This window comes from Oncorhynchus mykiss, chromosome 10 (genome assembly GCF_057628025.1).
Source record: "Oncorhynchus mykiss isolate SJ-2025 chromosome 10, ASM5762802v1, whole genome shotgun sequence".
Taxonomy (NCBI): domain Eukaryota; kingdom Metazoa; phylum Chordata; class Actinopteri; order Salmoniformes; family Salmonidae; genus Oncorhynchus; species Oncorhynchus mykiss.
In genome coordinates this window covers 21,325,149-21,352,544 of record NC_143031.1, presented here as the reverse complement: position 1 = coordinate 21,352,544, position 27,396 = coordinate 21,325,149, and the positions used below count along the sequence as shown (strand labels likewise).

At 43.0% G+C, this 27,396-nt stretch overlaps 1 protein-coding gene across 9 annotated transcripts in view; it reads right to left on the bottom strand.

The window, feature by feature from the left end:
- Positions 1–27,396, bottom strand: part of slc8a2a (solute carrier family 8 member 2a) — a 58,259-nt gene that overhangs the window by 23,671 nt on the left and 7,192 nt on the right. For 3 of the 9 annotated variants that reach the window (XM_021617759.3, XM_021617760.3, XM_090186131.1), the window contains exons 2-8: positions 5,198–5,260; positions 4,033–4,457; positions 3,605–3,742; positions 2,735–2,962; positions 2,332–2,613; positions 1,605–2,060; positions 554–918 (exon numbers count right to left, since the gene is read on the bottom strand). In XM_021617759.3, coding sequence (XP_021473434.2) covers positions 554–918; positions 1,605–2,060; positions 2,332–2,613; positions 2,735–2,962; positions 3,605–3,742; positions 4,033–4,395 — 1,832 coding nt within the window. In that variant the 5' untranslated portion in view covers positions 4,396–4,457; positions 5,198–5,260. Of the gene's footprint in view, positions 1–553; positions 919–1,604; positions 2,061–2,331; positions 2,614–2,734; positions 2,963–3,604; positions 3,743–4,032; positions 4,458–5,010; positions 5,261–27,396 lie in introns of those variants that run through there. The other 6 variants (XM_090186127.1, XM_090186130.1, XM_090186132.1 and 3 more) reach the window with 3 other exon arrangements.

The following is a 27,396-nucleotide window of genomic DNA, read 5'->3' as shown; positions in this document are numbered from 1 at the left end:
AACTGATGGAAAAACACATTTACCAACATACAACGATGCATTTACACTGAACTGTATGACAGTTCCCTCTAGACCTCAACCCTCATCTGTACTCTGTACTCTCATCTGTACAGCACTGCTGCTAACAAACCTTCCGTTTGATTCCTTAGCAGAGAGAGTAGGCATTAGGCAATCTTGTTTTGGAGCCTCAGTGTCTACTGGGTTTCTCAGCTTCCTGTCTGTACTTCATTGATTTGTTTGTGTAACTAAGTGCATACAGCTGGTTTTCCAGGTGGAATCAGACACCAGTTAAAAGGAAAGCAAAATCCAGAGTAACCCTTCCCTGGTCTAACCTCATGTACCAGGCTATAGGCTGTTGATGACCTAGCATTGACATCTGGTTGAAATTATGTAATTACAACCAGATTACAACTAGTTTACAACCAAATGAAATTATATCATTACAACCGGTTTACAACCAACAGGTTGTAATTTGGTTGTAATGACGCCATTTCAAACAGTTCCGGCTGGGTACCGTCCCCCTACTTTAGGGTTGGCATAGAGCAGGCCTCACCTGGTTTGTTCGTTGGAGAACTCAAGCTCGCCCTTGGTCTCCTCGTAGTCCATGCCGGCACGGGCGCTGCCATCCTCAGTGCGGTAGGGCAACATCACGGTGCCCCGCGAGCCAGAGTTCCGCACCACCGTCACCACCATCGTACCGGAGCTCTCGCTCACTCGCAGCATGCGCTGGCCGAACGTGAAGATGCCGGCGTGGTCGTCGTCCAGGATGGTAACCATGGCAACTAACGGCTCCACCAGCCGGCCCTTGGGCGGCGTTCCCAGTGAAACCTCGTTGCCGCCCTCATCCAGACGGAGATTCTGCAGCCGCACAAAGAAGTGCTCGTCTTCCTCGAAGACGTCGTCGTCCAAGATGCCCACCTGAAAAGGACAGGGGACACACAAAAAGTTGTGTTGGGAATTACTGTATGCATTGAGACAATCTTATTTAAATGCCCAGTGCAGTCAAAAATGTGACTTTCCTGGGTTTTATATATATTTCCTTGTAGGAATAATACTGTGAAATTGTGAACATAATGATAATGCACTTTTTAGTGTGAGAGCTGTTGGAAATTTCATGCTGTTTTGGTGGGATGGAGTTTTGGCCTGCCTGTTGACATCACTCCAATAAGAAAGAGAGTTCCAAACCTTTCTGCCAATAACAGCTAGTATTTTGATGGAGAACAATCACAGTAAGGTACTTAATTGTTACCCAGAAATTATTGATTATTGAAGTAAAAACAGCTGCATTGTGCCTTTAATCTAATCTCATCTGAAATGATTGAAACTAATCTCTAATCCATCCAAGAGCAAGTTTTCCCTTGCCACTGTCGCCTCTTTTCGCTCTTTGGAGTTACAGGCCATGACAAGTTGCTGACAAGTACTGTACTAGTAAACTAGTAAATTGACTAGTAAACAAATACTAGTCAATGAGTTAGTTGATTGATTGTTTGGTTGATCGAAGTATTACTCAAAACTACAGTAAACAGCGACTATTCACCTCCCTCCTCTCATAATTTCCCACCCTCTTTTCCCCTCTCCTTCCTTCTCTCTCCTCTCCATCTAACCTTAATCTCCTTCCGACTCTCCCCTGGTTTGAACACCAGCGTCCCCTCGCTAAACTCATAGTCCGCCCCGGCATTTGCCGAGCCATTCTCCGTGTGGTAGTCCACATAGAAGGTGTGCTGCCCCATGCCACCCTCACAGATCACTGCTAGGCTCAGGGTACCACAGTTCTCTGTGCACTGGTACTGGGAACGCTCAAAGGACAGGTGGGTGCACGTGGCCCTGTCCTCTTTCTCCAGGGCTCCACACTCCGTTGCGGCGGCTTTGCGTCGCGTGTGCTCGGCGGCATGCTTCTTGAGCACGTTGCCGGCACCGATCATCATGCGTGTGGCTTGGATGCGGTAAAAGGCGCGGCTCTTCCTCTGCTGCACCAGAGCTGAGTAGTTGGCCATCTCGATAAGCTGCTCCAGGTCTTTGTCCGGGTGCTTCTGCTTCAGGTCCTTCAGTATGCGTACCACCTAGGTTAGGTCACAACGTAAACACAATATTAACTAAATGTTAATACCAGGCTTAAACAAGGACAACAAAATTATACTGCAATGTAAACACAATGTTAACACAATGTTTGAAATACAACGTTAACACAATGTTTTAAAAAAAGGAACAGCACCAGGGCTAAGACACGTAAAGGACCAATACCATCTCCCTGCCCACTCCACTCTCCTATAATGCTAAACTCTTCTGACTCGTCCTGACTGTTCTCTTTCCTGATCTCCTGGCTCAGCCTACCTCATCTCTGTTCTGGTCCAGCTCCTTGCCTGTCTGAACAGAGACTGTGCAGACACTAGAGGAGTTTCCAGCAGTGGAATTGCTATCCGAGAACTTAGCGTCCATGATTACATCGATCCCCTTGGGCGCCAGGTCACCTTCCGTTTCCACAACAATGCCATGCCGCTTGTCGGCACGGTAACGCTTGTGCATGTACTTGTAGAAGAGCAGGCGGCGGTCGGCGATCCAAGCCAAGATCACACACACTGGGAAGTAGAACAGAGTGACCAGAGCCTCCCACACCTGCAGAATTAACACACAACATTTCTATATAATATAAAAACACACAAATGCATACAAAATCTGTCTATAAACCCCCGCTGAAACACAAACACACAGACACACACACGCAAATAATACAGACCTCCACTACTCCCGGGGAGATAACAGCCAGGATGAGGTAGAGCCAGATGTAAGCGAAGATGCTCCAGAAGGCTGTGATGAAGAATACTCTCAGATGTTTGATCTTTCGCGACTCCCCGTCGGGGATGACCCACACACACACTCCGATGATCACAAACATGTTGAAGGCAGCGCTGCCCACGATGGTGCCCGGTCCAAGCTCACCCGCGTCAAAGTTGTGACCACACACCTGCCAACAAGACAGCAAAGAAATCAAGTTGAATAACAATATAAGCTAGGGTTACGCTACCCCCATTAAGGTATCTGTCAATGGGGAACCCAGTCTAATTCAAGCAAATCAAGGGTCCGTCAGGTGTAGCATGTAGTACAAAGGGATTGTGGGGACACTCAGGGGTAGTGTGTAGAGCCCTGCACTGGCATGAATTTTAAGCCCGAGCCCTACCCATACTCGCAACGTTCAGGCCCTACCCTACCCAGGCCGATTGCTTCTGCGAAATTGAAGGCCCTGCCCGAAACCCAAGATCAGAAATAACTTCCTCCATTAGTAAATGCATTAGCCGCTCCTCTCTGTCTGTCACTCGCTCCCTGCGTGCAGGTTGAAGCACTTCTGACATCCTGTTATGATCTTACTCAGATATGACTGTACCGCGCAGGGGAGCAAGCGCAAATGGCTCAGCTTCAAAATGTTAGTGATCAATTTGTGATACCTGAGCCCTGCCCGTACCCTAGTTAGTGATGAAAGATACAACCTACCCAGCCCTAACCTGATGGGTTTGGGGTTTATGGGGAGTGGGGACACTGGGGTAGTGTGTTGTGTATATACTCTGGGGTGGTGTGTAGTGATGAAGGTTTTGTGGGGTCACCAGCATACCTCGATGACAGAGAGAAGGATCTCTGGTGCAGAGGAGCCCAGGGCCATGAGCGTGAGGTTAGACACAGTCTCGTTCCAGATCCGCACAGTGGTCACTGACGTCTCCCCGTTGGGTTTGGTGATAGTCACCTCTTTCTCCTACAAAGACAAGGACACACATCACAGTTAGGGGAACATGCAGCTAGTGTTTTACCAATACAACAATTCAGTGATATTGCCTATGAGCTGATGCTAGAGGACAGTATTTCAAAATTTCCAGAACTTTCACCAAAGTTCACAGGTTTTTCAGAAATCCCGGTCTGAGAAATCCCAGAATCATTCCTGCTAAATTTCTGAAAAACCTGTGAACTTTGGGGAAAGTTTTCAGAATCACCACAGCATGAGAATGACTGAAGGACAAAACAGAGAGAGAAGTGGTCACTGGTCACCTGGGAGGTGATGACCTCGATGGAGGCCATGAAGCGGTCGGCGATGATGGACACACCCAGGAACATGTACATGAGGCAGGTAAAGTAGACTATCGCCCTCCCCGTCTGCTCCGCCAGTGGAGGGCTGAGTGGTAGCCACACAGGCAGCACAATGCCAGGTCTACACATCACCTTGTCTGTGCACGCCCGCTTGCCCCCTGTGGTGTTACCAGATGGGGAAGCTGGGGTGCCTGATACAGATGCCCGCTCCACCACCTGAGGCTTGGAATGGAAGGAAGAGGTGGCCGGGTGGGGCAGGAGGAGGAGGATGGAGAGGAGGAGTAGGAAGGATGGGAGTGGGGGATACACAGGGTGGGGTCCCATGCTATCCCTGAGTTAGGTGGTGCCTGGGGTCACTGGAGGAGCAGCTGGGTAGGAACACTCTCCTGAGAGAACATTGAGAGAGAGAGAGAGAGAGACCAAAAGAACAACAGGGGTTGAGGATGTGGCTTTCTAAATTGTTCACTAGGGTATATTAATAAGGCCTACAATACATTCAACTGTGCCACTCCCCACATACATGAATGCCATTTGGGTATTTCTGAGATGAATTAAAGGGATAGTTCACCCAAAAATAAAAATAAAATGGTTCCTAACCTACCTACTTTAAAGTAGTTATTTTAACATTCTGAATGTCAGCAATGCTGCTATATTACCATTTTATAAGTATTAGTATAATATTTATTGCTATTGTTTGTTTGTTTTGAACTGTTTATCTGTTTCTTGTGCTGTTTTTTGTATGCGCCTTGGTAGGGGTGGGGGGGGGGGGGATTAAGGATTGGGGATGTTTCATATTTGTTTATTTAGCTACAGTCACCAACGGTTAATATTAGCAGCTAGGACTAATACACAATGGAAGTTAAGGGACCCGAGTTAGCATGCTCTACATTGTCCAACATTACCTTAGTTACTTCAAACCCGAGTTCTCTAGAAACGTACCATTGTTTTACAGTCATCGATGCCAATGCTAGTGGTTGGGCACTGGAGCTTAGTAAACAAAACCCAAAGCGTGGATTGAAGTCTCTTCTGGCACACAGACCATTCTCAAGGTAAGGAAATATAGACAAATATCGTCAAAATGAAAAGAACAAGGACTAATGAGTGTGTGAGTGAATATGCATGTTACCTCACTCTGGCGGTATCAAATGCCAGTCTAGACAAATGCAGAGTGCTATCAGTCAGCAGCGATCTAATCGAGAGGAGAGGAGAGGAGACAGAAACAAGAGAGAGGGGGAGAGAGAGTGAGGAGGGGGGAAGAGAGAGTAGAGGTGCAAACAAACAAACAGAGAGAAGGTATAAAGACACTGATATAAGATCACTGCAGGAGGCAAAGAGTATGACATAAACAGAAACATGAAAGAACATTCAAACACAGAAAGATGTGAGGCCTGTATAGTACTAAAGGTGGTGCAGCGGTAACACTACATGTAGGTACCATTTAAGGGAAGGTTTTGCATGTAGGTTATAGACAGTTAAAATAGCTTTAATATGTTTATAAATCATGAACTAATAACTAAATATCGAAAGTTATTTTAAAAGGGAAAACCACCCTTCTCAAACAGAACCTTAATGTAAAGTCCTACCAGAGCACCTTTGAAGGTGGAGATCAGATGCAGGTGGGGTAACACTAAACACCCTATCTGACTTAAACCCATCCTTATCCTGGAGTGGAGCTGCCCACTGGCCATGGGGGGTTTATGTCACAGCGTGAGGCCACCTATAGGGTCACCTGTCACCCCCCCCCCCCTGCACAGGTAACCCTAGGGTGGTGTGTGTGGCACCATGTCTTATTCATTGAGAACTTAAGGTCATTACTTGTTCAATTAGTTATGACGGGCACAAGCCTGGCTGTGACTGGTCCCCAATAAACATGCATTATGAAAAAAGGGTCCTTACAATGGAAAGAATCTGTCTATTAGCAGGTCAAGTATGCTGCCATGATAACTTTGAAAAACAGAATGGAGGCAGACATCTTAATGGTTTTTGATGATAACTAGCTACAAATACATTAATATTTATCTACACTACTAAATACGGGGTACATTTTCAGTGCTATCACAAACAAGACCTATGCTTTAGGCTAATGCTAATTTGAACTGTTAATAGGTAAGAACTTTAAAACCCCATGTATGTCATCTAGGGCAGTGGTTCCCAAACTGTGGGTCAGGACCCACTTGTGGGCCACGGCAGGGGTCCAGGTGAGACTTTTTTTGTGCATTGTTACAATTCAGTTAATTAGAATTGGTCACAAGAGCTCATAGTCAAATCTACATAAGAGTTAAATATTTTAAAGAGGATGATTTATATATTTTTTTACTTTTGTCTGGTCTGGGTATATTTTTTCACCACTCAACCCTTTTGCAATTGGTGGGTCAGGAAGCAGAACGTTTGGGAACACCGGATCTAGGGAACACACACACACTTATTACATAAAAAAAGTGAATGCATGCTTGAGTGTATGTTTGTGTAAGTCAATGCATGCAAGGTTGTGCGTGCATGCATGCATGTAACATGGATCATACATGCATGTGTGGGTGAAAAAAATGGGGATGGGTCATCTATGGACTTGAAAGAATGTGTAGAGCATGAGCTTGTGTGTGTGTGTTTGTGGAGGGGGGTAAGTGATTGAGTGAGAGTGAGTGATGGAAATGGAAGCGTGCTGGCAGGTGTGCGTTGCCCACGGTAACAGACACCGCAGTGTTGCATCATTGATGCCTCCTGTGCCTTGGCAAGCTCATTATTAGGTTGTGATTGAGAAATGTGGCCCCGAGCACCATGCACCGCATCACATTTCACTTTCCAAGGCCTGCTATGGTTACCATGGCCTCAGACTGAGGGCCACCTTACACCGTGCAGTGGGGCCAAGGGGCCCGAACCAAAAATAACCCACCGACTGTTCACACCTGGACAGGAATACTGAACAGGTGACAGAGCACAGCAAAGAGAGATGCTGTAGTATCAAATCAAATCAAATGTATTTATATAGCCCTTCATACATCAGCTGATATCTCAAAGTGCTGTACAGAAACCCAGCCTAAAACCCCAAACAGCAAGCAATGCAGGTGTTGAAGCACGTTGGCTAGGAAAAACTCCCTAGAAAGGCCAAAACCTAGGAAGAAACCTAGAGAGGAACCAGGCTATGAGGGGTGGCCAGTCCTCTTCTGGCTGTGCCAGGTGGAGATTATAACAGAACATGGCCAAGACGTTCAAATGTTCATAAATGACCAGCATGGTCAAATAATAGGACTGGGACAGGTAGCACGTCCGGTGAACAGGTCAGGATTCCATAGCCGCAGGCAGAACAGTTGAAACTGGAGCAGCAGCACTAATTGATTAGTAATACTAATCAACAGACTTACAAAATACATAAACACTCCTTGTGACCCTTAGGCTGTGCTATCATGGACATCATACACACAAATAGAGGAGGGAGCCACACAAACACATACTTATTTTCATACAGGCACTCATAGGACACCGCTAACACACAATACCAGAAAATAAACCTTATCGACAGACAGGCTAGCTGCCTGTAAACTCACACTCTGAGGCCTGGTCCATAAACAACCCCTCACCGGTAAACCTTTTTTAATTTTTGTATCTTTTATTTAACTAGGCAAGTCAGTTAAGAACAAATTATTATTTACAATGACGGCCTACCCTGGCCAAACTCTAACCCGGACGACGCTGGGACAATTGTGCGCCGCCCTGTGGGACTCCCAATCACGGACGGTTGAGATACAGCCTGGAATCAAACCAGGGTCTGTAGTGACGCCTCTAGCACTGAGATGCAGTGCCTTAAACCGCTGCGCCACTACACTTCATGTAGATCTGAGAGGACTGAATAGATATAACATTTGGAACACTGTCCTAATATTGAGTTGCGCACCCAGCAACATTTCAGTTCTTGACACAAACCGGTGTGCCTGGCACATCTTTTGTCTTGCCCATTCACCCTCTGAATGGCACACATACACAATCCATGTCTCACTTGTCTCAAGCCTTAAAAAGTATTCTTTAACCTGTCTCCTCCACTTCATCTACACTGATTGAAGTGGATTTAACAAATGACATCAATAATGGATCATAGCTTTCACCTGGATTCACCTAGTCAGTCTGTCATGGATAGAGCAGGTGTTCTTAATGTTTTGTACACTAAGTGTATTAATAACTGATAGGCTTGGTAGGACTTTCACCATATTGCTTCTATCTGTCAAATTATTTCAGATCTCCACAAGTGCTTACTGCACTGCACTGCATTGTCCGTTATTGAGGCCTTTTCTGGTCGGGACCCAGACCCATCTGTGGCAGTTCAAATGTGTTTACATTGTGATTCTGATTGGGTGAAGGCACTACTAAGTGGTGCACTCACTCTGGGTTTCCAATCCATATTGAGATCAATGGCCTTTAGGTTCTCCCTCTGGACCACCATCAGGCAACACTGCAGATGAAACCCGTTTATAAGAACAGTCAATCGATAGACTCATTAGGGTAACAGAGGTGTAGAGATTATTTATCACTCCCATAAATCCCATAATAGACTTACAATGCATTCTGAAAGTATTCAGATCCCTTGACTTTTTGACTCTTTTTACAAATTTAGTTTTGAATACTTGTATAAATAAGCTATTTCTAAAATTGATTTAAAAGAAATCCTCAATCTGAACACAATATTCCATAATAACAAAGGGAAAACAGTTTTTTTTTTGCAAATGTATTAAAAATAAAAAACAGAAATACTTATACAAGTATTTATACAAGTATTCAGACCCTTTGCTATGAGACTAGAAATTGAGCTCAAGTCCATCCTGTTTCCATTGCTCATCCTTGAGATGTTTCGACAACTTAATACAAATTAAACTATTTACCTGTGGTAAATTCAATTGACTGGACATGGTTTGGAAAGGCACACACGTCTATATAAGGTCCCACAGTTGACAGTGCATGTCAGAGCAAAAACCAAGCCATGAGGTTGAAGGAATAGTCCCACAGTGGCCTCCATCATTCTTAGATGGAAGAAGTTTGGAACCACCAAGACTCTTCCTAGAGCTGGCCGCCTGGCCAGGGCCTTGTTCAGGGGATGACCAAGAACCCGATGGCCACTCTGACAGAGCTGCAGAGATCCTCTGTGGAGATGGGAGAACCTTCCAGAACAACAACCATCTCTGCAGCACTCCACCAATCAGGCCCAGAAGGAAGCCACTCCTCAGTAAAAGGCACATGACAGCCCGCTTGGAGTTTGCCAAAAGGCACCAAAAGGACACTCAGACCATGAGAAATAAGATTCTCTGGTCTGATGAAAACAAGATTGAACTCTTTGGCCTGAATGCCAGGCGTCACGTCTGGAGGAAACCTGGCACCATCCCTATAGTGACGCATGATGGTGGCAGCATCATACTGTGGTGATGTTTTTCAGGAACAGGGACTGGGAGACTAGTCAGGGTCGAGGGAAAGATGAACGGAGCAAAGTACAGAGAGATCCTTGATGTAAACCTGCTCCAGAGCACTCAGTAACTCAGACTGGGGTGAAGGTTCACCTTCCAACAGGACAACGACCCTAAACACACAGCCAAGACAACGCAGGAGTGGCTTCAGGACAAGTCTCTGAATGTACTTGAGTTGCCCAGCCAGAGCCCGGACTTGAACACGATCGAACATCACTGGAGGGACCTGAAAATAGCTGTGCAGCAATGCTCCCCATCCAACCTGACAGAGCTTGAGGGATCTGCAGAGAAGAATGGGAGAAACTCCCCAAATATAGGTGTGCCAAACTTGTAGTGTCATACCTAAGAAGACTCTATGCTGTAATCTCGTCCAAAGGTGCTTCAACAAAGTACTGAGTAAAAGGCCTGAATACTTATGTAAATGTGATATCCGTTTCTATTTTGAATAAATTTGCAAAAATAAATAAAACCTGTTTTTGCTTTGTCATTATGTGATATTGTGTGTAGATTGATGCAGGGAAAAAAACTATTTCATCAATTTTAGAATAAGGCTGTAACGTAACAAAATGTGGAAACATTCAAGGGGCCTGAATACTTTCCAAATGCACTGTAGTTCCCAGGCTAGAGTGTATTTTAATTCAGTTCACAATGGGTGAGAGCTTAGATGGGTTAATGACTTCCGTTGTGTTTCAGTCTCTCTACTCAGCAGATCTGCAGAGGGCAAACTGTTGGGATTGTGGCTACTGCTCAGCTGTTTGCGTCTCCTTGTTTAGATCTGTGAGACCCTGACTGTGTTTTAATAGTCTTATGTGGCCAAATGCGGCCCACTTATGGAGCAAATTTTGAATTTGTGTTAGGATACTGAATTTGAATTTAATATTATTGCATTTGTAATGCACAAATTGAATCATTGAATTCATAAATTGAACTTGATTCGATTCCATCTGTTCTCCTTTACCTTTCCTGACTGAAATTATGGCTTATAAACTTGATACACAAACAATGAATGCAGTATCTACAATATTGAAACTGAATATATAAATATTGAATATAAAATGTAATTTGAAGAACATTTTCAAACTGAATGCAATGTTCATTAAATTCGATTTAAAATCATGAAATACAAGTTCAATTTATTAATTGAATGATTCAATTTGTGCATTAAACATAAAAAAAGATTACATTCATATTCAATAGCTTAATACAAATTAAACATTATTAAATTCAAATACAATTTCTGTTTGCACTGAAATCACTCCATGCCCGCTGGTCAATTAATTCTTGCTTGTTGACTAAAACCAGAAAGTATGTAGAAATTATAATGGATGTAAATATTTTAATAATTTAATATTTGAAAGTATTGAACTACTTTCTAACTCTCTAACAATGACCATTAATGAGATTTAAGCATTCCACGCGCCTTCCAAGCAAGCTGTTCTTTGATGGAGAAGCTCGTTTCCCCTGTCCTCTCTGAGGTGTCAGTACGGTAAACCGTCTCGTCCGTCGCCTGTTCTGTTCCTGTACAGGACACTGAGCTGTGTGACAGCTCTTCTCTCGTTAACCCCAGCGACACGGCTGCTGTCTTTCAGCGACGCCGATAAGTGATTGCCTGGGATTAATTTACACAGATAGCAGCGTCAACAAAATGGGAGTTAGCACCTTTTACCGTTTCATATTTTCTCTCCCCACATGGTGACGGAGGGGAAGCGTCAGGTAAGGTAAGGGATACTGTCTCTCTAGGTTCAGGTGAGGGAGAGAGTGAAAGAGAAAGAGAGAGAAAGTGAGAGAGGAAGAGACAGAGATGAGTGTTTTACACAAGCAAAGTGAGGTCTTTCTATGTAAATGGACCCCACTGCTGAAAGAATAATATAAGAGAATACACTCAAATGGGCCAAGAATGTTTTTAAAAATTATATAGAGAAAAAAAGTCACTATCAAAATGTTTTTGTTGTTGTTTAATTTCATAATCAAACAATATACAGTACATAACAGTACAGAATTAGCCTAAACATGCTACATTGTTAAATTGAATTAAATCTAAAAATGCTTATATTACCAATGCGTATGTTGGCAATGGCTAGTTTAAAAATACCAAAGTGTGGATTGCAGTCACTTCTTGTACATAAAGCTCTTTCAAGGTAAGGAAACAAATGTCTAAATATGCCATTTATCTGAACTGTTCCTTTAATAGAAAGCCTGTGTTGACATTTTATAGCACTTAACAGGAGTAAAGAAGACCACAAACCTTCACTCAAGTGAACTGTAACCATCATGGTGCAGGTGGCAGTATACTCCGTTTGCATTAATTTTGTCAATGAGAGCATGCTGGCTCCATTCTGGCTCAAACACAACACACTGGACTCTCTACAGTGACTCTGTTTTGGCTCAAAGACAACCCAGCTTCAAGTCTTTCACTGTGTTTTTGTTCCTAAAGAGAATGTTTCAGGAGGGTTAGCATGCCAAAGTCTGCCTCGTTTCTGTTAGTACACAGAGGCCTGTATACAGCATTACTCCTAACATGGACAGCTTAGAAATAACCCTTTTGGTCTTTTCACGGAACACACTTTATTATTCAATGCCCTTGAAAATATGCCAAAGCAAAACCACAAATGTGATAGCAAAATGTAGCTACTCGCAACAAAGCAACCGATCCATTATGCCGTAATGGTAATGCTAGTTTGAGTTACCCACAAATCATGGCAGTTAGACAGTCACCCTGTTTGCTGTTAAATGAAAGAAAGGAAAGTGATCCATCCCTTTAATAAGTAAAGCGAGGGCTGTCCATGGAACCTGTAAGAACCAGATGAGTCAGAGTGTAAACTAATCTACCTCTGGCCCCGGGCCACACAGACAGACAGACTGACTATCATAGCGCTGTTACAATTAGACCTACTATCATAAAACTGTTACAATTCTGATATAAGTGAGGGATGTGTACATGCAGATGTTCAAGATGATTAAGAATAGGATTGCCGGACACACAGTAATTCATGGTTACCAGTATTTAGCAGACGCTTTATCCAAAGTAACTTCCATAATGTTACAATTGTGACTTCACTGAAAAACACCTTTTTGAAGAGCAATTTACCGCCGACACATTGCATCTGTTAAGACAGAGGTAATAATTACCACTTGAAAATAAATTGGATCCTGGACCTCTGGTTCAAAGTTAGGCCTAACCTAGGATTTGTTAAACAATCTCCCGGTTAGGTTGTTTTCCATATTCATTTTTTTCCACACATAATGAATGTCCAGATACAGTATATGTGAACCTTTTCAGTTTTAAAACTTTCCATTAACAAAGGGATGATAATAGCGATGCAAATGTCTGACTCAAAGGGAAGATCAGTATTTCACAACTTAATGTTAGATGGTTACTCAGCCTGAAAGTAGTCTATGTGTCACGCCCTGACCGTAGAGAGCGTTTTATGTCTCTATTTTGGTTTGGTCAGGGTGTGATTTGGGTGGGCAGTCTATGTTCTATGATTTTCTATTTCTATGTTTTTTGCCGGGTGTGGTTCTCAATCAGAGGCAGCTGCCTATCATTGTCTCTGATTGAGAACCATACTTAGGTAGCCTTTTCCCACCTGTGTGTTGTGAGTAATTATTTTTCTGTGTGTGTTTGTGTGCACCTCGGTTGTGTCACGTTCTTTGCTGTTTACCTGTTTTTTGGGGGGGTTGTTTCGGTTTCACTTTCATTAAAAGATGTGGCACTACATGCACGCTGCGCCTTGGTCGATTTATGACAGGGAGTTTGAGGCTAGTGAGCGTGACTCTATGGGCCAGGATAAACTGTAATCCATGGTTCAGATTTCTTCAAACAGTCATTATAAACTTCAGTGAACTTTCGCCACTGCTAGCTAAAAGTCAATGAGAGTAATAGGGGCACCTTCAACTGTGCAATTTACAAAATGTTTTGGCCAAATTAACTGAAATTAACAATTATTTTGTTTGACATGACGTACTGCTGTATACCTTAAGTAGAGCTCACAAACCAAAAGTGGTCCCCGTAACATGCATACAACATCACATATGTGTACCATACATTGCTCTCTCGCTCTGCTGTGTGCATGATGTGCCTCATGCTAGCTGTCACTCATGGTGAGGGGCTGAAGCTCATTGGTTGAACTTAAATTGCTAGGGGGCTGGTCCATGTTGTGGAAAATGGCTCAGCACAGCTTCCAGAAAAACAGTTGCTTTCAAACTAAGGAGTTTGTGGCTAATTGAGGTAAAAACAATTTTGCTCATAGATTATGTATGAACTATACATAGACACATCCAGACTAAAGTGGGAGGGTTAAATCATACTTAGTAGTCGCCAAAGTTCATGTCTTAAAGGTGATTTGACAATATTTATATATTTTTTCAAATCAAAATAGTTTATCTATCCAACAAGGTAGGAGTGCAGATACATAAAAACACAAGAATATATGACAATCATAACTACAAATTAATCTAAAACAAATGGAAAAAAGAAGAACCACGTGTCACGGCCGTTAAAACAACTGGACCAAGGTGCAGCGTGGTGAGCGTACATTTTCTCTTTAATTCAAAATGATGCCGACAAAACAATACAAAAACCATGAAGCTTGAGGCTATGTGCTGTCAAACAAAGTTAACTTCCCACAAACACAGGTGGGAAAATGGGAACCATATTTAGGTACCCTATCAGAGACAACGATAGACAGCTGACCCTGATTGAGAACCATACCCGGCCAAAACATAGAAAATCATATAAACACAAAACAAAGAATGCCCACCCCAACTCACGCACTGACCAAACCAAAATAGAAACATAAAAAGGATCTCTAAGGTTAGGGCGTGACAGCGCACCCCCCCCCCCCAAAGGTGCGGACTCCGACCGCAAATCCTAAACCTATAGGGGAGGGTCTGGGTGGGCATCTATCCGTGGCGGCGGCTCAGGTGCGGGACGCAGACCCCACTCCACCGCTGGCTCACCCCACTTTGGTGGCACCTCTGGTGCGGGGACCCTCGCCGCCGACCCCGGACTGTGGACCCTCGCAGCGGGCTCCGGGCTGGAGGCCGTCTCTGGAGGCTCCGGCCTGGACGCAGGCACAGGATTCACCAGGCTGGGGAGATACACAGGAGACCTGGCTCTGGGAGCAGGCACAGGACTCACCAGGCTGAGGAGACATTCAGGAGACCTCTTCGTTGGCTGAGGCACCGGATACACTGGGCCGTGGAGGTGCACTGGCGGTCTTGAGCGCAGAGCTGGCACCACCCGTTCTGGCTGGATGCCCACTTCCTCCCGGCAAATGCGGGACGCAGGCACCGAGCACACCGTCATGTGAATGCTCGGCCGAGACACAGTGCGCATCACCCCATAGCACGGGGCCTGACCAGTCACATGCTCGCCACGGTAAGCACGGCGAGTTGGCTCAGGTCTCCAACCTGACTCTGCAAAAGTCCCCGTGTGCCCCTCCCAAAATACTTTTTGGGCTGCCTCTCGGGCTTCCTTGCCAGCCGTGTTCCCTCATAACGTTGCCGTTTTGCCTTAGCTGCCTCCAGTTCCTCCCGTGGACGGCGATACTCCCCAGCCTGCCTCCAGGGTCCCTTACCATCCAGGATCTCCTCCCATGTCCAGGAGTCCTCTTTACCGCGCTGCTTGGTCCTTTGGTGGTGGGAAGTTCTGTCACGGCCGTTAAAAGAGCTGGACCAAGGTTCAGTGTTGTGAGCGTACATTTTCTCTTTTATTCGAAATGACGCCGACAAAACAAACCAAACCGTGGCGCTTAATGCTATATACCATAAAACAAAGTTAACTTCCCACAAACACAGGTGGGAAAAAGGGTACCTAAGTATGGTTCCCAATCAGAGACAACGATAGACAGCTGTCCCTGATTGAGAACCATACCTGGCCAAAACATAGAAATAGAAAATCATAGAAACACAAAACATAGAATGCCCACCCCAACTCACGCCCTGACCAAACCAAAATAGAGACATAAAAATGATCTCTAAGGTCAGGGCGTGACACCATATAATTTCCATATTTGCAGCGCTTATCTTTTCCATTCATTTGGGGTTGAGGCATGTAGATGGATCTACACAACCATTGATATAAAATGTGTACTTGTATTGACATTAGACTACTTTGGAGGTCTGAACATCTGACAATTTAATTCCAGTTCAACTTTATCCTACACGATTAAAGGTAAAATGGTAATAGCATGTTACTGTTGTTACATGAAAAATACATATGGGTCTCTGTGCGAGTGAGATTCATTAAAACAAGTATTGCTATGTTGTGACTATGTACCATTTGGAACCAGGTAGTTACTGTGTTGAAATGTAAACATGTTGACCTATATAACTAGGTATATAACTATGAAACAAGTTAAAACAGATCTCTGTGGAAATGTTAATGCGAACTTAATGCGAAATGTTAATGTTGAAGTACTAGAATTGAACTACACTCTTAGAAAAAAAAGGGTTCCAACAGGGTTTTTCGGCTGTCCTCATATGATAACCCTTTTTGGTCCCATGTACTGTAGAACCCTTTTTGGTTCCTGGTAGAACTCTTTTGGGCATACATGTAGAACACTCTGTGTAAAGGGTTCTACATGGAACTCAAAACGGTTCTACCTGGAACCAAAAAGGGTTCTTCAAAGGGTTCTCCTATGAGCACAGCCGAAGAATCCTTTTCTAGATAACACCTTTTCTTCTAAGAGTGTACATAGTAGATACAGGGCATTCGGAAAGTATTCAGACACCTTCCTTTTCCCCACATTTTGTTATGTTACAGCCTTACTCTAAAATGGATTCACTTATTTTTTTCCACTCATCAATCTACACACAATACCCCATTACATAATACTTATGTGAATGTGATATTTCTAAAAACCTGTTTTTGCTTTGTTATCATGGGGTATTGTGTGTAGATTGATGAGGGGAAAAAACAATCCATTTTAGAATAAGACTGTAACGTAGCAAAATTTCCGAAAGCACTTTATACAGGTAAGTGCCAAAATAAAGGAAACAGCAACATAGTGTCTTAATAGTGTGTTGGGCCACCAAGAGCCATCAGAACACCTTCAATGCACCTTGGCATATATTCTACAAGTGTCTGGAACTCTACCAGAGGGATGGAACACAATTCTTCCACGCAAAATGTCATAATTTGGTGTCTTGTTGATGGTGTTGGAAAACGCTGTCTCAGGTGCTGCTACAGAATCTCCCATAAGTGTTCAATTGGTTTGAGATCTGGTGACTGAGACAAACACACAAACGCAGTCTTTAAACCCCATATGCTCCTTTGAGACCCATCTTTCAAAGTCACTGACATCTCTTCTTCTAACCATGATAGCCAATATAATGGTCAACTGAGCATTTTTATACATAATCCTAAGCATGATGGGATGTTAACTGCTTAATTAACTCAGGAACCACACCTGTGTGGAAGCACTTGCTTTCAATATACTTTGTATCCCTTGTTTACTCAAGTGTTTCCTTTATTTGGGCAGTTACCTGTATGTCATATGAAAGATAATTGTAAAATAAAATGTTACAATTTTCAAAGTGAAAATATTTATATTTTCACAAATCTATTAATGTATGGTACTACACAACATACATGTTAATTAAATAAAAAAGCTTCCCAAGAACCATTGCAGTGGGGGGGGGGGACATAATTTGAAACCTTTCAGATGGTAGTGCATGACTAGTATGTAATGGTGGCTACCGGAATTTGTAGTGAGCTTTTGAGTAGCCTAAGCTTTTATACAGTATCAGATTTGACCCATCCAATATGGCAGCCTAAATGTTGTTTCATGCCATAGGGTGACTCGGTGCATTATAGTAAAACATAATTATGACTCAGCACTTTGTCATACTGGTACAACTCTGCAACATCATCTACAACAACTACACTCTTAAGATTTTTTTTTACCGAATTGTACTTAAAGTGGTGCAAATGCTTGTCACTGTAGTGGTACCCTGTAAGATATGTCCATTGTACCATTAGTTGTAGGTACATAGTTGTACCCTTGCAGTTTATACCTTAAAAGTGCCAATAGTGTACCATATTGTTGACACAGATACAAAAGTGTTAGCCTTTTTTTTTTGCCTTTTTAGGGTACCACTACATTGACAAAGCATGTGTTCCTTGTAAGTGGCAAACCACTCTAGATCAAGTAACTCACATGTAAACGCCTCTCTGCCATCCCACTTCTTTTTTTTACCCACTTTATCTCACCATTTTCATGATTACGATCTTGTCTCATCAATGCAACTCCCCAACGGGCACGGGGAGGCGAAGGTCAAACCAATTGTACACGGTCATATGGGACTCCCGGTTATGGCCGTTTGTGACACAGCCTGGGATCGAACCCCAGGCTGTAGTGACGCCGCAACCCCGCTGCGCCACTTCGGGGAGTAGGCCCAACTGGGTCTCACGACTGTCAACGCCAACACCTTAACCATTATGCCAAGAGGTCCGTACCGCTTAACAAGGTAGGTAAAGGTCTCTACAATATTAATTACAGCTCTTTATTGTCACATGCTCTTATGTAAGCCTTTATAAAGACTTCAGAACTGTCATCAGACATGTTCAAATTTGAATTACCATAACCATAGACCACTTCAACTGGTACAACGCTTCCACTCACGGGTGGCCAAAAATAACAAACTGAAATCCATGCCCCCCCTTGGAATTTTTGTACCCCAGGGAACAATACTGTAACCTAACTGTACCCTTTTTCTGAGAGTGTAGTGTGAACCTGTGAACTGGGTTAGTCAGTGCTGTAAATGTATCACCACTACCAAATCAGTATCGGACAGACATACGGCACCTTCAGAAAATATTCACACTCCTTGACATTTCTTTGTGTTACAACCTGAATTTAAAATGTATTACATTTAGATTTTTGTCACTGGTCTACACACAATACCCCATAATGTCAAACTGGAATGATGTTTTTAGAATTTTTTACAAATTAATAAAAAATTAAAAGTTGAAATGTCTTGAGTCAATAAGGGACACCTAGTCAGTTGTACAAATGAAAACATTCAACTGAAATGTGAATCAGAGGGGTGCGCGAGGTTGCCTTACTTGATATCCACGTCATCAGCGCCCGGGGAACAGTGAGTTAACTGCCTTGTTCAGGGGCAGAACGACAGATTTTTAACTTGTCAGCTCAGGGATTCGATACAGCAACCTTTCGGTTACTGGTCCAACACTCCTACCCACCAGGTTACCTGCAGCCCCGTATTCAACCCCTTTATTATGGCAAACCTAAATAAGTTCAGGAGTAAAAATGTGCTTAACCAGTCACATAATAAGTTGCATGGACTCACTCACACTGCAATAAATGTTTAACATGTATCCCACACATACAATTATCTGTAAGGTCCCTCAGTCGAGCAGTGAATTTCAAACACAGATTTAACCACAAAGACCAGGGAGGTTTTCCAATGCCTCGCGAAGAAGGGCACCTATTGGTAGATGTGTAAAAGAAAAAGCAGACATTGACTATCCCTTTCAGCATGGTGAAGTTATTAATTACACTTTGGATGGTGTATCAATCCATCCAGTCACTACAAAGACACAAGCGTCCTTCCGAACTCAGTTGCCTGGAGAGGAAGGAAACCGCTCTGGGTTTGTGATCAACAACAGGGAAAAGAAGGAAGCCTTGTAAAGAATACAAATATACCAAAACATGCATCATGTTTGCAACAAGGTACTAAAGTAATACTGCAAAAGAATGTGGCAAAGCAATTAACTTTTTGTCCTGAATACAAAGTGTTGTGTTTGGGGCAAATCTAATACAACACATTACTGAGTACACCTCTCCTCATTTCAAGCATAGTGGTGGCTGCATCATGCTATGGGTACTGTATGCTTGTAATCTGGGGAGTGGGGAGTTTTTCCGGATGAAAAAGAAACGGAATGGAGCTAAGCACAGGCAAAATCCTAAAGGAAAACCTGGTTCAGTCTGCTTTCCACCAGACATTGGGAGATTAATTCACCTTTCAGCATGACAATAACCTAAAATACAAGGCCAAATCTATACTGTAATTGTTTACCAAGAAGATAGTGAACGTTCCTGAGTGGCCGACTTACAGTTTTACCTTAAATCTACTTGAAAATCTATGGCAAGAACTGAAAATGGTTGTTTAGCAATGATCAACAACCAATGTGACAGAGCTTGAAGAATTTTTAAAAGAATAACGGGAAAATGTTGCACAATCTAGGTGTGGAAAGCTCTTAGGGACTTGAAAGAGTCACAGCTGTAAATCGCTGCCAAAAGGGCTTCTACAAAGTATTGAATCAGGGGTGTGAATACTTATGTTATTAGATATTTCTGTATTTCTGGGGCGGCAGGTAGCCTAGTGGTTAGAGCATTGGACCAGTAACCGAAAGGTTGGTGGATTGAATCCCTGAGCTGGCAAGGCCAAAATCTGTCATTCTACTCCTGAACAAGGCAGTTAACCCACTGTTCCAAGGCCATTATTGTAAATAAGAATTTGTTCTTAACTGACTTGCCTAGTTAAATAAAGGTTCAATTTAAATATAAGTTTTAATACATTTGCAAAAAACATGTTTTCACTTGTCTTTGTGTGGTATTATGTGTAGATGGTTGATAAAAACAAATATATTTTGAATTCCGGCTGTAACACAACAAAATGTGGAATAAGTCAAGGGGTATGAATACTTTCCGAAGGCACTGTAGAGTTAAGTGGATTGAAAAGACAACTCAAGCTGTTAACAGTCTGTTTTCCTCATCCGTCTCTGGTGATTCAGGATCAAATTTTGTCGTCGCTCCAAAATCTCCCTTAGTCAGACCAAGTCAGATTCCTTTTCTACTGTCTGACTCTAAATAATATTACCCCATTGGTCAACATTCCCACCTTTCAAAGGGCCCAATGTTAGATTGAAGTGCTGAAGAGGGCTGAAGAGGGGGGTCAATTTGGAATTGAGCATATCGCCCTCTTCTGTCCCCATCTCTCTAGTTTCTCTTTGGTACCCGTTTCATCGTTCTTTAGAAATTCTCACCCACACTCTCTGGATATCTCCTCTTTGTATCAAAATGTTGCCCTCCACCCACTAAAGTTTCCCCCGCATGTGCCTTGGGAATACGTAACAGGAGAGAGAGACACAGAGACAGACACAGAAAGAAAGAAATAAAGGTCACTTTACTTGGATAGTCTCTATAGACGATCTACAGACGGTCAAAAAATCAGTTAATATACATCTCCTTGCCAAGGTTACGGTAAGGGTTAGGTTTAGAATAAGCGTTAGGTTAAGGGTTAAGGTAAGGGTTAGGGTTAGGATTAGAGTACGGGTTGAGTTTGGGGTTAGGATAAGGGTTAAGGTTAGGGTTAGTGGATAGTTATTTGAAATGTTATTGACAGTTATTTAACATTTGCTGAACATCTACAAACCATCTACTTGGAACTATCCATATAAGTAATACCAAAGAAAGAGAGAAAGACAAAAAGAAAGAAAGATAGAAAAAATGATGAGAGAAAAAAAATCATAAAAAAGAGAGAGAAAGAAAGAGACGCTCCATGGGTACACGCCAAAAGAGGAGAGGTGGACAGAAAGAGGACGCTAGACGAACCAGTGACAGCCAGCAGACAGCGACTCCGCTCCTGAGGTTTCTGTTACTGCCCTGACACCCTGCCCAGCCCAGCAATCATCCTGCGGTCCTGTCACCTTAGGAGCAGCATGGACCCAGAGAGAAACACTGGTTATGCAATACTCAGGGCCGAGCAAGAAACAATGAGGCAGCGAAAAACAGACACATACAGCATGAAAGCCAGGGCCTGTGCCTCCCTTACTATACGTACATACACACACTGGCCGGGACTGGGAGAGTGACATTGTAGCCTGCTAGTGCCAAAAACAGGACTTTAGTGTTTTCACTCCATACTTCGTAGAAATCCCACAGAAACATTTTCTTCAGATCACTGAGTCTAAAAGACTAAAACTATTTTTAGAAATTTGACGGAATATGACATAACCAAATAGTTATACATTAAAGTTAAATAAAGCCTTCGACATGGTAGAAGAGACCGTTATGACACAAAACTGGTTTAAGCACAAAGTGATGTCCTTACACTGTAAAAACAATTCATCCGGATGGCCAGAGTTAATTAATACGGATTCAACCCATAATCATGTTGTGTGTGGAAAATAGGTAACAGTTTACAATTTAATTTATGAGTTACTCGTTACAAATGAGGGAATTAAATATTTTAAACAAGACAAGTCAGATTAAACAAGTCAGATTATATCATAGATTAATACATAGCAGTGCCTTTTGAAGCCATTCCAAGCCGCTCTTTGAATTCAGGGCAACAATTTAGTCAGAACAACAAAGTGTTGAACAAAAGCGCAGAGGCAGCCAGTAGGCCCTCACAGACAAAGCTATAGACACTGAATGAAAACAAAACAGGCACCCTAACACACACACACACACACAGTTGCTGTTTGGGACCAGGCTAATAATACCCAACAATAAGCACTTCATTCCCAGTACCAGAGAGAGTACCCCCCATGACCACGCTACTCTGTCCCACTACCGCCGCTAACTTCCCAATAGGAAACACACCACTTTGTCCTGCTATGTAGGACAGCCTTGAAGCATGCCCAATTCACATTTGTAGCCAGTAAAGCCAACCTTCAATACTTTTCCATCATAATCAATATTCTAAACCATGGTAATACTAACTGTTCATAGAAACAAAGCTATGAATGCCTTTTTTGTTATTGGATATGCTGGGATTTCTCCACCCTCATTATAAGCGAACATAAGGAGACAGTGAAAGTGGAAGAAGATCTCATATAGTTAGGAGATAGATAGGGAGTACATCAATCATCAAGGGAATCCATCAATCGTCCATCAATCATCAATCCACCTGTGCCTGATGAAACAGTCTGTTAGACAGTGTGTCCGATAGCCTATATGGCTCATCTAATGACTGATCCGGTATGTGTGTTAGAGAACCGTATGGCCCCTTCTTCATCTTCCTCCACTTTACCCAAGTGGGACGTGCTACAATACTGAAGCATTGGTTTACTTCTGACGACACATGCGAAGGGGCAGGGATGTGCACAGACCTGTCAGTGGGCAGGTGCTCAAAATCAGGGAGCAGGTGCTCAAAATTAATATCTCGTAATTAATATCTCAAAATGTATTACATAACTGCCTCTGTAGCGAAAATTCTGAGTAAGCTAGTTACAGTGCCTTTTATAATACATGATTGACAATGGGAAAAGAGGGTAGCCTATCAGCTGATAATTGATGTTGATGACTGATGTAAAGCCAGCTCGATAATTTATTTATCTTCACTGCTCTTTAATAATAACTTCATAATATAGCCTAATATTCATAATCTTTCAATTCTTGATATATGGCTGGCTGACTCGTCACATGTGTAGATATTTTAACACTGTACATGGTGGTTAACTACTGAGGGAATTATTTTTAAATATTTGATATTAATTTTTCTCTCGTCAATAGCTATTGAACCAAGCATGCCTGACTATTAAAATTATGTATTGGAGAAAAATCAACTGTTTTTTTGTTGTTGAAATTTCTATATATTCAACCATTCAAAAGTTTGGGGTCACTTAGAAATGTCCTTGTTTTTGAAAGAAAAGCAAATTTTTCGTCCATTAAAATAACATCAAATTGATCCGAAATACAGTGTAGACATTGTTAATGTTGTAATAACTATTGTAGTTGTAAACGGCAGACTTTTAATGGAATATCTACATAGGAGTACAGAGGCCTATTATCAGCAACCATCAATCCTGTGTTCCAATGGCACATTGTGTTAGCTAATCCAAGTTTATCATTTTAAAAGGCTAATGAAGTGTGAAGAGGCAACTCCGGGATGCTGGCCTTCTAGGCAGAGTTGCAAAGAAAAAGCCATATCTCAGACTGGCCAAGAAAAAGAAAAGATTAAGATGGGCAAAAGAACACAGACACTGGCTAGAAGGCCAGCATCCCGGAGTCGCCTCTTCACTGCTGACGTTGAGGCTGGTGTTTTGCAGGTACTATTTAATGAAGCTGCCAGTTGAAGACTTGTGAGGCGTCTGTTTCTATACACACTAATGTACTTGTCCTCTTGCTCAGTTGTGCACCGGGGCCTCCCACTCCTCTTTCTATTCTGGGTAGAGCCAGTTCGCTCATGTGCAAGAAAGTTTTTCTGAAATTAACCACTTAATTGCGGCAAAGTTGGTGGACAGCTCGTTTTCTGACCGCAGAATTTCAGTGTGCTACCAAGTTATGGCCAGTCGGCAACAAGGAGAAGATGAAACTGGAGATATCCACTTTCTACCCGCATCTTGAGCTGCACATTGGGAAGATGGAACTTTCTTTATTGAAATCACTCTACAAGAACAACCTGCAGGAGGCCTTGTCTCAAAATAATCATCACCACTCCGATGACAACTGCCGAGTCAGAGAGACATTTTTCCAGCCTTAAGGATAAAAACCTTCACAAGCATCACCATGGGCCAGAAAAGGTTGAATGCATTGGCCATGCTGTCAATCCAGCATGACGTCATTCAGAGAATGCCAGACTTTCATGACAAAATAATTGAGAAGTTTGCCAACAAGAAGGATCGCCGTGCCACCTTCCTGTTCAAGTCAGCACAACAACGATATGTCTAAAAATATGTCTTGTATGTTGCTGTATAAGTGATATAATATGCCAGGGAGATATGTATACTGTAGCTAAGAAAGTTATACTAAGTTTAGGTTGTGTAGTAAGCTGTTATTAGCCTATGGTCCCTCTCTGCCTCAGAACTTAGCCTAGTGTTCTGACCTGGTGGTGCACATGTTGCCTATAGCCTGTTTTAGAGAAATATTGTAAGAGCTTTCATTGTCTGTTTATGTTTACTACTCATTATTTAGCCTACTGACTTGGTGTACAGGGAGAATACTGTAAGAACGTCCCATGTTCTGAATTCTGTCATTGTCCATTTCTAAAGTGCTGAACAGATAGGCATATAGGCTACGTCCGTCAGCTTGCTCAGGTCTGAATTGAAATCACGGCTTGCTTCTTATACGCTCATCGTTCCCTTCTTATGCCATAGTTTTTAAATTACTTAAATACAGTACCAGTCTAAATTTGGACACAACTACTCATTCCAAGGTTTTTCTTTATTTTTACTATTTTCTACATTGTAGAATAACATGGAAGACATTAAAACTATGAAATAACACATTTGGAATCATGTAGTAACCAAAAAAGTGTTAAATATTTGAGATTCTTCAAAGTAGCCACCCTTTGCCTGATGACAGCTTTGAACACTCTTGGCATTCTCTCAACCAGCTTCATGAGGTAGTCACCTGGAATGCATTTCAATTAACCGGTGTGCCTCGTTAAAAGTTAATTTGTGGAATTTATTTCCTTCTAAATGTGTTTGAGCCAATCAGTTGTGTTGTGACAAGGTTGGGATGGTATAAAAGCCCAAGTCCATATTTACGCAAGAACAGTGAAAATAAGCAAAGAGATACGACAGTCCATCATTACTTTAAGACATGAAGGTCAGTCAATGCAGAAGATTTCAAGAACCTTGAACGTTTCTTCAAGTGCAGTCGCAAAACCTTCAAGTGCTATGATGAAACGGGCTCTCATGAGACCTGCTACAGGAAAGGAAGACCCAAAGTTACCTCTGCTGCAGAGGATAAGTTCATAGAGTTAACTGCACCTCAGATTTCAGCCCAAATAAATGCTTCAGAGTTCAAGTAACAGACACATCTCAACACTAACTATTCAGAGGAGACTGCGTGAATCAGGCCTTCATGGTCAAATTGCTGCAAAGAAACTATTACTAAAGGACACCATAAGAAGAAGAGACTTGCTTGGGCCGAGAACACAAGCAATGGACATTAGACCTGTGGAAATCTGTCCTTAGGTCTGATGAGTCCAAATTTGAGATTTTTGGTTTCAACTGCTATGTCTTTGTGAGACGCAGAGTAGGTGAACTACATGTGTAGTTCCCACCGGGAAGCATGGAGGAGGAGGTGTGATGGTGTGGGGGTGCTTTGCTAGTGACACTGTAAGTGATCTATTTAGAATTCAACGCACACTTAACCAGCATGGCTACCACAGCATTCTGCAGCGATATGCCATCCCATCTGGTTTGTGCTAGTGGGAGTATCATTTGTTTCTCAACAGGTCAATGACCCAACACACCTCCAGGCTGTGTAAGGGCTATTTGACCAAGAAGGAGAGTGATGGAGTGCTGTATCAGATGACCTGGCCTCCACAATCACCCAACCTTAACCGAATTGAGATGGTTTGGGATGAGTTGGACCGCAGAGTGAAGGAAAAGCAGCCAACAAGCACTCAGCATATGTGGGAACTACTTCAAGACTGCTGGAAAAGCATTCCTCGTGAAGCTGGTTGAGAGAATGCCAAGAGTGTGCAAAGCTGTCATCAAGGCAAAGGGTGGCTACTTTGAATATTCTAAAATATGAAATATCTTTTTATTTGTTGAAAAAAAATGGGTTACTAGATGATTCCATGTGTTATTTCATAGTTTGATGTCTTCATTATTATTCTACAATGTAGAAAATAGTAAAAAAATAAAGAAAAACCCTTGAATGAGTAGTTGTCCAACTTTTGACTGGTACTGTAGGTCTCTCTCATTAGCATCTTATACATCATTTTAGGCAATGTTAGAATGATGCATGTCATTGTTTTGCTTACTTTGTGTATTATAATTATCTCATGTGCTTTTCTCCACAAGGAGGGGATACTATATAATGGTGTTGGGTCTATAACCCTGTTTACCAGTGACAATCTCTTCCCATTCAAATATTTTTGTTCAACAAAAACTTCAGTAATAGACCCATGTAATTCCAGTTCATATTGCGAGGGTCGCTTTGTTTGAGCAATGCACTGTCTGTGTGTTAGTATATTATCTATACAAGTGGATCATTGTGATTGATTTTCCTTCCTTTTTAGACCACAAAATAAAATATTTCAAATGGTAGGCTAACCACCCTGTCTGTGAATCTAACCACCCTGTCTGTGAATCTAACCACCCTGTCTGTGAATCTAACCACCCCAGTCTGTGACTTAAAGAAGACTAAAAATAAAGTACTCAACATGTTGCTTGAATTTATCTGAACTAACATCTGAATTTCTGTTACTTTCCATTTTGAAAGTGCTGAACGAATAGGCTGAGTCAATGTGCGGGGGTACAGGTTAGTGGAGGTAATTTGAAGCCGGCTTTACGCATCTGGTCTCCAGTGCGTCTGCTCGGGCCGGCGCATATAGCACCAGCCTTATGCATGGTGTCCCCAGTTCGCCAGCACAGCCCAGTGCGGGCTATTCCACTTCGCCGCACTGGCCTGGCTACCGGGAGCATTCAACCAGGTAAGGTTGGGCAGGCTCAGTGCTCAAGAGCTCCAGTGCGCCTGCACGGTCCGGTCTATCCAGTGCCACCTCCAAGCACCAGCCCTACGGTGGCAGCCCCCCGCACCAGGCTGTCTCTCCATCTTCTGCCTACAGGTGCTCCCGCCTGTCCAGAGCTGCCAGAGCCTTCCTCCTGTCCTGAGCTGCTAGAGTCTCCTGTCTGTCCTGAGCTGCTAGAGTCTCCCGTCTGTCCTGAGCTGCTAGAGTCTCCCGTCTGTCCTGACTCGTCAGTCAGCCAGGAGCCGTCAGCCAGGAGCCGTCAGAGCCGTCAGTCAGGAGCCGCCAGAGACGTCACTCAACCAGGACCAGCCAGAGCCGTCAGTTAGCTAGGACCCGCCAGAGCCGTCAGTTAGCTAGGACCCGCCAGAGCCGCCAGTCAGCCAGGACCCGCCAGAGCCGCCAGTCAGCCAGGACCCGCCAGAGCCGCCAGTCAGCCAGGACCAGCCAGAGCCGCCAGTCAGCCAGGACCTGCCAGAGC